The 14,182-nt window shown below is 40.5% G+C and overlaps 1 protein-coding gene and 1 long non-coding RNA gene across 4 annotated transcripts; one reads left to right on the top strand and one right to left on the bottom strand.

Annotated features, from left to right (window-relative positions):
• The first annotated feature begins 2,594 nt into the window (after positions 1–2,594).
• LOC122666162 lies at positions 2,595–7,761 on the top strand. Its single transcript, XR_006333501.1, has 3 exons — positions 2,595–2,605; positions 6,852–6,853; positions 7,552–7,761. It is a non-coding gene; the product is annotated as an uncharacterized LOC122666162 (long non-coding RNA).
• LOC122666160 (peptidyl-prolyl cis-trans isomerase FKBP43-like) lies at positions 6,694–13,391 on the bottom strand. Of its 3 annotated transcripts, none has more exons than XM_043862291.1 (10): positions 13,384–13,391; positions 12,676–12,746; positions 12,515–12,588; positions 12,154–12,398; positions 11,889–12,037; positions 10,288–10,642; positions 9,902–10,177; positions 9,602–9,802; positions 8,768–8,935; positions 6,694–6,827 (listed from the first exon to the last, which is right to left on the bottom strand). In XM_043862291.1, the coding sequence occupies exons 2-10, from the start codon at positions 12,686–12,688 to the stop codon at positions 6,698–6,700; spliced, it is 1,611 nt and encodes a 536-aa protein (XP_043718226.1). In that variant the 5' UTR covers positions 12,689–12,746; positions 13,384–13,391; the 3' UTR covers positions 6,694–6,697. The 3 variants fall into 3 exon arrangements, with proteins under 3 accessions (XP_043718226.1, XP_043718224.1, XP_043718225.1); XM_043862289.1 differs by lacking the exon at positions 6,694–6,827 and adding an exon at positions 7,818–8,028; XM_043862290.1 differs by lacking the exon at positions 6,694–6,827 and adding an exon at positions 7,818–8,028 and having other exon boundaries at positions 9,602–9,775.
• Between the last annotated feature and the right edge of the window lie 791 nt (positions 13,392–14,182).

Here is a 14,182-nt window from a genome sequence, read left to right as displayed (position 1 = left end):
TCCTAAAGCGACCTGTTTGGAGATTCTGTATGGTCCTTCCCAGTTGGGTGCTAGCTTCCCCATGGCTCTAGGATCAGAAGCTTCTACTGTCCTCAGCACAAGATCTCCAGGATGATAAACCCTTATTTTTATTCTCGTGTTGAAATGTCTAGCTGTTCGCTGCTGGTGAGCGGCATTCCTCACTTGGGTTGTTTCCTTGATTTCATCTAACAAGTCTAAATTTTCCCTTAACTCCTCGTCATTAGTATCTGGATTGTACATCTGTCCTTTGAGGGATGTTTCTCCCATCTCTACTGGGATGACTGCCTCTGTCCCATACGTCAGTTTAAAGGGTGTTTCCCCCATTGCCAATCTGGTAGTAGTCCGATAGGCCCAAAGTTTACTTGGTAGCTCTTCCGCCCACAGCCCTTTTGCTGCATCTAACTTTTTCTTAATCCCATCCAACAAGATTTTATTTGTTGCCTCTGTAAGACCATTGGATTGTCGATGCGCTACAGAAATTTTTCGCAACTCAATTTTAAACTGATCACTAAATTCCTTGAACTTATGCTCGACCTGTTTCCCATTATCGGTAATGAGAATTCTCGGTATGCCATATCTGTAAATGACTGAGTGGAGGAAAAACTTCCACACATTCGCTGTTGTGATTGTGGCTAGGGCCTCGGCTTCTACCCATTTGGTGAAGTAATCCACTGCCACTACCACGAATTGTCTTCCTCCAGATGCTTTCGGGAATGGTCCCAGGATGTCCATCCCCCATTGAACAAATGGTAACGGGCTTGAAATACTTGTCAGCTCTGTCGCGGGTTGGCGAGTGATCGGGGCGAAGGTTTGACACTTTGTGCATTTGCGTACAAAATCCATTGCTTCCTTGCATAAGTGTGGTAAAAAATATCCTTGCCTAATGATTTTATGAGCCAACGCCCCACCGCCTAAGTGTTGCCCGCAGATCCCAGTGTGAACCTCTCTGAGGACATAATCAGCCTCCGATGGTTGGAGACATTTCAGATAGGGCATTGAATATGCCTTCTTATACAATACTCCACCGATCATGGTGTACCGGGCTGATCTCATTCTGATCTTTTTGGCCTCATCCTTATCCTCTAGAAGCTTCTCTTGAGACAAATATGCCATGATAGGATCCATCCAACAAGGTTCCTGATCAATGGACATCAACTCTTCATTTTCGCTTATGCTTGGCGTTCGGAGAATGTCACTGCTCAGTCCAGATCCTAGAAGTCTGACATGGCCAGGCGTGATAATTCATCTGCAGTGGTATTCTCTGATTGAGGAATTTGATGATCAGATGAAGTACCTTTTCCAAATATTTGGCCATATGTTCATCTTTGGCCTCATACTTTCCCTTCACTTGGTTGACAATTAACTGGGAATCACTATGCACGATGAGATTTGTTATCATGAGGCTCTTTGCTAACTGTAGCCCTGTTATTAAGGCTTCATACTCGGCCCCATTGTTGGTTGCCTGGAACTCAAACCTCAGCACGCTTTGCATCATAAAACCGCTTGGGCTAAACAACATTAGCCCCGCTCCACATCCTGCACTACTTGAGGATCCATCCACAAATATTATCCATGGGTCCTCGGGTGCTCTATTTTCTTCGTTTCCAATGGGTATGGAGTTCCCCTTTAACGTTCCTTCGATCATAAAATCGGCTAGAGCCTGTGCCTTTATCACCGTGCGTTGTTTATAGCGCAGATCAAATTCACCCAATTCCACCGACCATGCTACCATTCGTCCTGAATGGTCGGGTTTTGCCAATATCTTCTTCAAGGGTTGATTTGTCAGCACCTCTATGGTGTAAGCATGAAAATGGGGCTTAACTTCCTTGCTGCCATCACTAGTGCAAAGGCATATTTCTCAATGTCGTTGTACCTAGTCTTTGCATCTACCAGTACCTTACTAACATAGTAGATCGGCTTCTGAATCCGTCCATCCTCCTTTACCAATACAGCACTTACGGCCTTGGCTGTGACTGCCAAATAAAGTTGGAGCACATCTCTTGATTCCGATTTTGCTAACAGAGGTGGATTAGTCAGGTATCTTTTCAATTCCTCAAAAGCCTTCTGGCATTCCTCTGCCCACTCAAAAGTTAGCTTCGCCCCTTTTGTCTGTTGCTCCCGTGCACGATTTTTGAGGGTTTTAAAGAAAGGCAGACACCGATCACTAGAGGTACAAATGAACCTTCCCAAAGTCGCTATCCTTCCTGTAAGCTCTTGTACTTCTTTTACTCTCCCTGGGGGTGGCATGTCCAGTATAGCTTTTATCTTAGTTGGATTTGCCTCTATGCCTCTCATTGAGACCATAAACCCCAAAAATTTCCCTGTAGTCACTCCAAAAGCACATTTCGCCGGGTTCAGCATCATCTTGGTCTTTCTCAGGACGTGAAAAGCTTCTTGTAGATCAGAAACATGGTCGGACGCCTTGATGCTCTTCACCAGCATATCGTCCACATAAACCTCCATATTGCGACCAATTTGTTCTTGGAAGATGAGGTTCACGAGACGTTGATATGTAGCCCCAGCATTCTTTAGGCCAAATGGCATTCTTTTATAGCAATAGTTATCCCTTCCGACCATGAATGACGTTTTCGGGATATCTGGTTTATACATCTTAATTTGATTGTATCCCGAATAAGCATCCATGAAACTTAACATTTCATGGCCTACCGTTGCATCTATCATTAAATCAATACGAGGTAAGGGGTAATAGTCTTTAGGGCATGCTTTATTCAAATTGGTGAAATCTATACACATGCGTCATTTGCCATTGCTCTTTGGCACCATTACTACATTTGACAGCCACTCAGGATATATAGACTCCTCTATGAATCCTGCTTCCAATAGCTTGTTTGCTTCCTTTGCCATCTTCTCTTGTCGCTTTGGAGCAAAATTCCTCCTCTTCTAAAACACTGGCTTGGCACTGGGGTTGACGTTCAACCTATGTTCAACCAACTCCCTATCTATCCCAGGCATATCTGTAGCCGACCATGCGAACACGTCTGCATTCGCCCTCAAGAAGCTTATCATCCTTTCCTTCGGTTCTCAGACGATTTGCCTCCGATTTGCACCGTTTTACTCGGATCACCTTCATAGACCTCAACCGAGACCAATTCTTTAGTAGGTTCCAACCTTTCTTGGTCGGTGTTTTCTCGAGCATCCTCTAAAGTGACATTGAACATCTGCGGAGTCTTTCCCTTGACCCTTAGATATGTATCGTAACATTTACGAGATGCTTTCTGGCTCCCTCTGCATTCTCCCACACCATTCTCTGTAGGAAACTTCATCACGAGACGTGGGGTGGAGACTATGGCCTGCAAAACATTCAGGCCTGGTCTGCCGAGGATTCCATTATACGTAGAATTTACTTTCACCACCAAGAAATTCATCATCATTGTGGATAGTTGGGGTTCCGTTCCTGCAGTAACCAAAATTCAATGGATCCTTCAACCTGCACAGGTGCTCCATTGAATCCGTACAAGGGGGAATCTATCTTTTTCAACATCTCCAGAGTCAACTGCATTTTCAGAAAGGGATCATAGTATAGGATGTTCACAGAACTCCCATTATCCACTAGTATACGAGCTATCGAGCAATTTGCAACAATCATCTTCACTACTAGGGCGTCATCGTGTGGCAATTGGATACCAGCTAGGTCCTCATCTGAAAAGGTGATCTGATGCTCAGCTTTTCTCTTCTTATTCACTGTCTCTGTCAAGCCCACCATTCGTGCATGGTTCTTCCTTGAGTTTGAAGATTCTCCTCCTATCCCTGGGCCTCCAAAGATGGTCACTATCTCCCTGATAGGTTGGTTCTCCGAATGCCGTGCTCGGTTGTTCGGACTTCCTTCTCCCCGAGTTGACATCTTTCCTTTATCTTCCCCCTTTTGTTCTTGGCTTTCTTGCTTGCTGTTCTCTCCTCTTTCTCTCTTCACAAATTTACTCAATCTTCCTCTTTGAATCAAGGCCTCTATGTCATCCTTCAGCTGCCTGCAGTCTTCAGAATCATGCCCATGGTCTTGATGAAACCTGCAATACTTGTTCTTGTTTCGGTCGCTAGCAAGTTTAACCACCTTTGTTGGCCACCGCAAAGTCAGCCGATCTTTAATTTCATTCAAAATGTAGGCTCTTCTATGCGTGAGGGTGTGTAAGACGATTCTGGCTTTGAATCATTTCTCGGCACCCATGCATGTTCCTCTCTCTTCCTTTTTCCCATGCTCTGCTCTCTATTCTCCATCATCCTGTTTCTACTGTTCGAATGCTCCTTTTTGTCCGATCCCTTCTTATCATTTCTTGATTCTTTTTGCTGTTCTGCAGCGAGAACCTCAGCCAGATTAATATGTTTTTCGCATTGTGAGTAGAGGTAATACATATTGGTTGGTTCCTCCATGATCAGTGACTCCTTCAATTTCCTCTCTCTGATTCCACTTCGGAGGGCTTGGAATTTTACGATGGGATCCAGATCTCGCACCTCCAGCGCTTCCTTATTGAACCTGGTGAGGAATTCTCTAATCGATTCTCCCTGCTACTGTCTGATAGCTAATAGATTTGCCGCAATCTTCTTATGGATCCTACTGCTCATGAAATTCACCAGGAATGCTCTTCCTAGGTCTACGAAGCTAGTCAGCGATCGAGGTTTAAGGTGCGAGAACCATTGCCTTGCTGATCCTTTCAGAGTTGACGGGAATGCTCTACATAGAATTGCATCGGAAGCTCCCTGCAGGTACATCAGTGACTTAATAGTTTCCAGGTGATCTTCCAAATCCGCCATTCCGTCATATTGTTCAATCGGCGGCATCTTGAAGCCTTTTGGTAATCACTCTAATCTGATTTGATCTATGAAGGCCAAATCTGTAGTGAATTGTATATCCTGGCTTGGCTTGGAGGTTTTCTTTAGGACTTCATGTATCTGTTCCTGTAACTCAATCACTTTCTCATTCAGAGCCTGCTCCCCCTTGGTCATCTGCGACCCAGGCTTTTGTTGTCTCCTTGTGCCTCCTTTGCCAGATCGTTTCCGTAATTGGCGTTACTGTGATTTTTGCTATGATCTGGAGACACGATCCGTCCTTGTTCCTGATCTTGTGGAGGAACCTTGGGAGGAATTCCTTGCAGCATAGTCCGCTGCAAATTCATCATCTCCTCCATTTGATCTCTCCATCGTCTGCATCGCATCGAACTGCTCCACCGTGACATAGCGTGGAGGATCTCCGGTGGTTCTTTTTGGTGAACTTCCTTTCTCCGGATTATTTTCTTCCGAAATTACATCGTCTTCTCACTCTTCTCGAACTCTCTCAATCGGTGGATCCTGTGCGTTTGTCATGTTTGCAGCGGCATGGATCGCCTTCGCAGCTTTCGATTGATTTCATGTGTTAGGCATCGTGGAACTTCACGGATTTAGATCTCGGTTCCCACAAACAGCACCAAAAATGTTATGGAAAGAAAATTGCCGAAAGCCTTTGATAACACTTCAATTTAGGAATCAGAGATCCAGAGATCTCGAGCGATTCTAGTGGTGCTGGTCTAAACCAGAATACAAGGAAGACGGTGAGAAGTAGGGAAAATGAGATCCAGTTCTATCACAATCAAGAGAGTTTTTGAGCGTGAGAGTCCCCTTTCCTCTGATCCAGCACCTCCTATTTATAGCTTCTCCACGAGTCCTAGTTACCTCATTGATTTTCCAGGAATACCCCTACAGAATCTTGATTTCCTACTCTTGGGTTCACGTAGGCCGGGCTACAGTAGATCGATACCCTTCCTGAATCTTGATTTTCTGCCCCTCGACTCACGTGGACCGGGCCACCCTGGGTCATCTTCCTCAACCTCCTGTTCCACTACTTACTCCCGGGATTCTTCTAACCACGTGTCCTCATGGGATTGGTCAATAAGAAATTGTTCATATCAGAGATAAATAAATCAATGTGGAATTGGGAACTCTTGTTTCTTAGTATTTGTAAAATCCAACTTTCAATGGTGGTAAAAAATTACATCCATTAAAAGTGTCGTTAAAACACAGGTTTTCCTGCTTTTCTTGAAGTGGTTAATTCATGCTCATAAATAGAAAAAAGGGAAAATCTTGTTGTAACTAAGGTTGGTGAAAAAGAAGTTGTAACCTTATTTGTTTTCCTTTGCTTTTGTTTAACACTTCTTTCTTAATGAGGTTAAATCATGTCATTTCACATGCTTACTAAAAAAAATGTGCAACTTATAATGAAATCACATAATGACAAGCCACCTTAAAAATATTTTGAAAACATTTTTTTTTTTTAACATCTATCTTTTATAACTTTTGGAAATAAGATAAGGGGCAATCAAAAGAAAATTACAACTTCACAATTGGAATCTAAAATTTCAATGCAAAAAGACAAAAATAAAGTTATAAATGCATTCATGGCCAATTCAAATCGGAATTAGAGTTTAGTGTATAACCGTAGTCTGTAAGAGGTCAATATAGCTTCTTACCGAAAGAAGTAACAATACTATCATAATCCCTATAAAGTCATAACAAAAACTGTTAATCTTTTGGAGGGAAGAGGATCTTTTCATCAGGTAATGCCCAGCTTATAAGAAACAGGTGACAAAATCACCACTCAACTATTCTATCACAACCCTGACGTTAACTTGGTTTACGTTTCTCCAGTAACAATCTCTAATATGATATTCATCGCCTATCCTTTTCACCTTTAATTGTCGTTGCTGGTATCTGGAAGTGGAGTTGTATCACTTTCATATGACTTACTTTTGCTCTTTTTCTTCCTCTTGACTCTAATTTCATTTTCATCACCAACCTTGTCCACCTCTAAGCCATCAATTCTGCACAAAAGATGAAATATATAGATGTTCTTAAGATACAAAGTTTCAAGATTCAGAATCTACAATTCACCAGTTTACATAAAAGAAAGATGAATCCAAACACATTCTAGAATATAACATTGTACCAATCACTCCTACATCAATAACCATCCAAATCAAATCAACTCAACCTTTTTCCAACTAAATGGGTGGAAACATATCCTGTTTCACACTTCCACCCAATAAAAAGAAACAACAATAAAGGCATCTAATTGGCCCATTTTTACATTGCTTGTATGGAATACCAATTTTTTTTTTTCTTTATTTTTCTTTTTTTGGTGGAGAGGGTTGTCATTGGTATCTGTCTTGACTCTTGAACATGGCATGGAAGATGAAGTACAAAATTCTAAACAAGAGGATATTTTGTGGGGACTAGTTTACTGCCATCATACACTCTAGATTCAGATTTGTTTGTCTCTGCCTTAATCTTTTTCTTTTTCACCATCCCAATATTTTAGGGGATTGAAGAATCAATCATATCCCTGCTGACTACATACATTCCAATTAATGTAAAAGAATTAAGAATCAAGAGTTGTAAAAGAAAGCTGCAACTTTTATAAGGCAAATATCTAACCCATGATCATTAGGTGTTGATGTTTGTGAGAGAGAATCTGAGAGCAACATGAGCATGCACATCAAGAGTGAGAGAGGGAGGTTGGGAAGGGGAAAGGTACTCACTTTTCAGTTTGCAGATCTGCATTTGATCTCCAATCATTATCAACTTGTTGATCAAGTTCCATGCTGTCAAGACAAGGGCCCTTTGATTGAAGAGGTTCACTGACATCATCCCCAGTCGTTGTGGTTTGGTTTTTAGCACCCTTCTTCGTATGCTTCTTCTTTAGCTTTTCACTGTTCCCATGAATAAAAGAATAAGTCACTATTGTTCAAGAGATCCCTAGCAAGCTGATGTTTGTGAGAGATAATCTGAGAGCAACATGCGCATGCACATCAAGAGTGAAGGAGGGAGGTTGGGGAGGGGAAAGGTACTCACTTCTCTGTTTGCAGATCTGCATTTGATCTCCGATCATTATCAACTTGTTGATCAAGTTCCATGCTGTCAAGACAAGGGCCCTTTGATTGAAGAGGTTCACTGACATCATCCCCAGTCATTGTGGTTTTGTTTTTAGCACCCTTCTTCATATGCTTCTTCTTTAGCTTTTCACTGTTCCCAGGAATAAGAGAATCCATCACTATTGTTCAAGAGATCCCTAGCAAGCTGATGTTTGTGAGACAGAATCTGAGAGCAACATGAGCATGCACATCAAGAGTGAGAGAGGCAGGTTGGGAAGGGGAAAGGTACTCACTTCTCAGTTTGCAGATCTGCATTTGATCTCTGATCATTATCAACTTGTTGATCAAGTTCCATGCTGTCAAGACAAGGGCTCTTTGATTGAAGAGGTTCACTGACATCATCCACAGTCATGGTTTTGTTTTTAGCACCCTTCTTCGTATGCTTCTTCTTCAGTTTTTCACTGTTCCCAGGAATAAGAGAATCAGTGACTATTGTTCAAGAGATCCCAAGCAAGCTGATGTTTGTGAGAGAGAATCTGAGAGCAACATGAGCATGCACATCAAGAGAGAGAGGCAGGTTGGGGAGGGGAAAGGTACTCACTTCTCAGTTTGCAGATCTGCATTTGATCTTCGATCCTTATCAGCTTGTTGATCAAGTTCAATGCTGCCAAGACAAGTGCCCTTTGATTGAAGAGGTTCACTGACATCATCCCCACTCATTTTGGTTTTGTTTTTAGCACCCTTCTTCTTCGTATGCTTCTTCTTTAGCTTTTCACTGTTACCAGGAATAAGAGTATCAGTGACTATTGTTCAAGAGATCCCTAGCAGTACAGGGAAAACTAGTAGGAGAAAATGAATTTCGCTTTGGGGGGGGGGGGGGGAAGAGATACTTCTCATCTTGTGGATGTGCACTGAATTCTTGAACGTCACTGACAATTGGATCGACTTCCACATTTTCAAGAAAAAGCTCCTTTACTTGAGGGGGTTTACTGTCATCATCCTCACTGGTCATCTGTTTATTTTTATCACCCTTCTTCCTCTTCTTGTTTAGCTTCCTGCTATTCTCAGAGTCAAGAGAATAAATCACTCCTCTGCTCAACACAACACATTACTACTGGTTGATCTAATCATCTCATGTGATGTGAAAGGAAACTTCAAAACAGAAATGAGCAAATAACATAGATCTTCATCTAAGGTAACAGCATATTCAAATTGATAAGAAAAATATCAAATCATTCGAGAGAGAGAGAGAGAGGTAAGCTTTTCATCTCTGACACATGTAACTTGTGTGTATGAGTGTGTCTGTGTGTGCATGTATGTGTCATAGTTGTCAAGGCATCGCCAGGTGTCCATGCACCTTCTTGAATCCAAGGCCCGCCTTGCCTTGTGGCCTTGTGACAGCACATCTTATATTATATCAGTTGTTTGACACACCATGAGTTTACATTGATTTATGTTTATTGCTTTTATATAATGAATATACTTATATCCTATGCTATGTTTATTATATGTTGTTTTTCTCGTACTAGGTAATTACTAAGATATTTATATCATATTGCATTGATATGGCTCATATTTTGCATATTATGTACAAATAACATTGCTATATTACATATACTGCAAGCCTAAGGCGCCCCTCCAATGCCTTGGGTTGCCTAGTCGCCTTAACAACCATGGATTGTGTTTTGGTGACTCAAATGAGAGTGGAGGCAGAAAGTACTTACTCCTGATCTTCTAGATTTGCATTGGATTCTTGAGCACTACTATTAATTGGATCAAGTTCCTTGATTTGAAGATAAGGCTCTTTTGACTCGAGATCCTTACTGTCATCCTCCCCAGTGATTGTGTGTTTGTGTTTATTCACCTTGTCTTTCTTCTTCTTTAGCTTCTCACTATCCCCAATAATATGAGCATCAATTACTCTCCTGTGCAACTCAACATACAATAAGGAAAAGACCAATGTAGGAGAAAGAGTACGAAAAAAAAAAAAGAACACGAACTGAATATAAAATAAAAAACCTCACATATCATTAATGAGCTTTCTATGAAGTTCATCTCCGATAGTTAGCTCCTTGCCCATGTTTTTATTCTCTAACTCCTTGCACTGCCCATTCTCTTTATAGACGCCACTCTTGCAGTCACCCATAAGTTGATCTTGGTCTATGTGCAGCCTATCTTCAAGGTTCTTTCCCTGGTCAACAATTTCTTTCTTTTTCTTTCTTTTCTCCTTTGGTGTCCCATTGATGCTACTGCTATCATCAACAGATGGTAGTGAAGGATTACAAAGCTGGTCCACTTTCCTGCTTATAATAATCAAAGGAAACAAACAGTTAGCACCAAGACAATCAAATATTACCATATTTAAACAATTACTGTAAGAAAAGCAGTATATATAACACCAGGCTCTGACCTTTCCCCTATGGCAGTATCAATCTTCCGTTTTGAGCACTTAACTCTACTACCATCATCATCCAACTTCTCTTGTTTGCCATCTTCAGGCATCTTTGTAATTGATTCTTTCACCATTTCCTCATTTTTAACGAAAGTTTTGCTTTTGAACAATGAAGATAATAAGCATGTGTCTTCTTCCTCACTATCTAAATTCAAAACAATAGTGGGTTCCTTCATGGTTGTCCGTTGTTGGGAACCATCCTTGTCCTCATCAGAGTCACTTACTTGATACTTTTTCTTAAGACGCTTGCGTCTAGGATTACACTTTTCTTTACTTCCCATAGTAGATCCTGGGGATAGATGGAAGAGCTCATCTAAAATAAGAATAGAGTCAAAATTTTGATCAACATGTATCCCATCCATGACCCAACACAACCACCCACTTCCAAACCCCCCCCCCCCAAAAAAAATGATCTATACATGAGAGATGTAAACTATCAACAAACAAAAAGACTCAAACAAAGTCATTCATACAGCAACCAATCCTAGCTGGAAGAAAAAGCACTCCAATCTATCCTGACATTATTTACACACAGTATCCTGATTAGTCAAATACTTCGCAAAATCAGCACAAATTATTGCAGAAACTTAGGACTAATAAAAAACACTTCTGTTTCACTCTTTCCATAGACACCACACCACTGCATAGGGGAATAGGTTCCATAAACTGTACCTTTTTCTCCAAAGGGACTCTTTCACCCCTGAATAAAAGACTTATTAGCTAACTTGTATAGACCCCAAAACGAACTCAGAAAATGTCCACACTTTAACCTTAAGATTCCATGAAAGAAAGAGATTTACTGCTGATTCCTCTAGTCATAGATAGAAGCAACATCTGTTTGACAAGTGCCAGAACTTCCACTGTTAAATATGGGTCAATGCCTGCCAGTCTAGGGAGAGCCTTTGTTCTCCACTCCCTGCTAACTCCAAAAGTCTTGTTTCGTCATTCTCACTTGTTGGATTTTTTAAGAAATCTGTGATATGAGGCCACTGACAAGCAACCTCAGGAACCACCTCCCCATATTCTTCTACCTTTGTTTACAATACTATTATGATGAGAATAATAACGCAAAATGAACAATTATCCATAATGATACCATAATCATGATCAGAATATTTAAAATCATCAATCAACTCGATTTCCTTGGTAATAAGAAGCAACATGTTATAAGAATAGGATACATTCAAAAGATCAAACTGAAAACTAAAAGTATCTTCCATATGGCAGTCCTGCTGGGTTCGAATTAGTGTATGAGTTATTCCTATTCCACACAAAGAGGTTCAGACTAACACAGTTGCTTTTATCGAGTCAAAACATGTTAATTTCAACTTGGTCATGGCTGTCCTACAAGCTATAGACGTAGTGATTCATAGTTTGTTAGATTTTCATGATTCTTCAAGTTAAGATAACTTGATCAAGGTGATCAACAAGGTAGGCAACTGGAACACACACACACACAGAAAATATAAATAGAGACATAGTAATTAAAATTTTTCATTACATAAAGGGTTTTGATTCATTATATAACTGTCCCTTAATACAAACTCAATCATACATACCTCCACTTTTGATCGTGGCCTGAGGTGAAGGAGATTGTTCTCCGGGATCTCCATCATTGATAAAACTATCATCCATGTCACAGTCTTCCTCTTCAGATTCTTTAGATGGATCACTTTCAGTCTCTGCAATGTCTTCCCCATAAGACTCGCTTAAGATAATTATAATAAAGGGAAACAAGGAGTGACATCAACATCATGATTTAGACAAAGAAACAAAATATTTAGGTGTTCCTTATCTTTCATTTCTTATACAAAAGAAGGATACGTATCATCATCATATTGGTTCAAATGATTGCGACCAAGATTCAGATGATAACCAGTGAGATAGATGGTTCGGGGGCCAAGAACAGAAAATATGACTTCTTCATCCTCCTGAAATTCAAGATCCAATGGGCATGTCTCTATTTTATCAGGCAACAAAGAGCAGAGAAGAACTGGCATTGATTTTCCTACGTTGCACTGAACCACACTCCTCTGTGTCGATGTGCTACCACCATATGATAATGTAGCCTGCAGCAATACAAAAAGTAAAATTCTAAATTTATCAGTCGTGGTCGCTCTTATGTAAAACGAAACCCATTAGGAGGAAATGCATCTAAAACAGCAGTCTGGCTTCCATGATAGACCTGGGAAATATGAAGTCGTGCCCCATCTTTATTGCATGGGTGTGTGTAAGGCTTTCCCGGCCGCACTTCAATCCCTAAGGAAGAAATCTGGCCAAGTAAGAACAGAGAAATCCCAGGATATATTTCATACTATAATATTCGTGAAATTCAAAGACCCTCACCCCAAAATGTCATTTTCACGCAGGAACTTATTTTTGTTGCACAAACCTGGTCCAATTTATGGCTTACAGTCCTGTGCCAAACAAGTAAAGCGCATGGGAATTAGTCAGACAATCCAAATATTCAGTTTGGAAGAACAAAAGTGAGTAAACTAACATAATGAAAAACGTGAAGAGTAGATTACACATTTGAGATGGCGCTACAATGTAGAGGACAGGAGAAACAATAGATTTATGATGATTATCCATCCCCCAAAAAAAATATTGATTTATGATTATCGTGATCAAGTACAATATTCAAGTAGAAATAAAAGACAGGAAAAACAAGACCGCAGGATACAATAACAGACCAGTATGATGATTCAACTCAAAGCCCTGACAAACAAGAAAGCTCAAGCTCGAATCTAAAAGCAAAACACAACCAAACCTAGCAGGTAAAAATAGGAGAACAGGAAAAGGAAATAGAATAAAGAAAGAGAAAGAAAACGATGAAAGATGGACATCATCTGTTTGCGCTTTCTCTCTACTCGTAAAGTCCCCACACCCTGAGTCTGAGACGGTATAACCGTCATATAGGGTACCGTGCAAACATTGCAGACCACGAACAAGAAGTTTTAAAAGTAAGCCGATTGATAAGAACTTGTAATAGGGTTTCTAGAAGACGAATCAGAGTTTAGAAATGAATGGGTGAAGAGAAGAAGCGAAACGAACCAGAAAATTGAAAGCGATCTTCCCTGTGCTTTCTATTGTGGGAAGAAGGGAAGGGAAGGGAAGTTATCGCTCTCTCACTGCACCCTCACCCACTCTGCCTCAGTGGCTCTCCACCCAAGCTCGAACAAACTTCATTTTCTTGGCTTTGTGACTTCTTAGTTCTGTTATGGTAAGTACCAGAACCACACACATTTAATTATTCTTCATAGTTCCTTCATACTTTCGAGTATCGACTCTCTCTGCTCATAAATCGAAGGAGCACACGCCGCACACCGGAAAGAAGCGAAAAATGAATTTTTTTAATACTCCAGGCTGCGCGGGAACAACAAAAATTGTGTGTTTTTATCCTTTTTCTTGGAAAAGGCTGTCTAAACTTAAGGCGAACACTACACCTCAAATTTTTATTTTTTTTATTTTTTTTTTGGAGGTTTTAAAATTGCGCCTCCACATATTCTTTTTTTGATAGAACGCTTCCTCATATTCATTATTATTTGGGCAAATTTCACGGACACCCCTTATAACTATTCGAAAAGCCAAATATACCCTAAATTTTGCAAAAATATCAAAGACTACCCTTATTTTATGATTATATTTTAACTAAATCCAGTCCGTTAGTCTTTTGCAGTTAAGTTGCTGTTAATATTTATATAATGGCAAAATTACCCTTTCAACAGGATAAATTCCCCATAATACCCTTAAAGGTAAAACCCTAAATCTCATTAACTCTGTTCATCGTTTTCACAGAGCAGCATCGTCGTCCCAAGCCCAAAACCATGGCCGATAACCTGAATCGATTTCT

Source organism: Telopea speciosissima, chromosome 6, assembly GCF_018873765.1.
Source record: "Telopea speciosissima isolate NSW1024214 ecotype Mountain lineage chromosome 6, Tspe_v1, whole genome shotgun sequence".
Classification (NCBI taxonomy): Eukaryota; Viridiplantae; Streptophyta; class Magnoliopsida; order Proteales; family Proteaceae; genus Telopea; species Telopea speciosissima.
The sequence above is the reverse complement of the archived record's forward strand: the minus strand, read 5'-3'. Positions and strand labels throughout refer to the sequence as shown.

What these genes read in the sequence shown, in the direction of transcription:
- LOC122666160 (XM_043862289.1), bottom strand. An exon ending in CACGACTTCATATTTCCCAG is followed by an intron (nt 12,399 to 12,514) that starts GTCTATCATGGA and finishes GTATTGCTGCAG; the next exon opens with GCTACATTATCATATGGTGG. An exon ending in GGCCACGATCAAAAGTGGAG is followed by an intron (nt 10,643 to 11,888) that starts GTATGTATGATT and finishes TTCTTATTTTAG; the next exon opens with ATGAGCTCTTCCATCTATCC.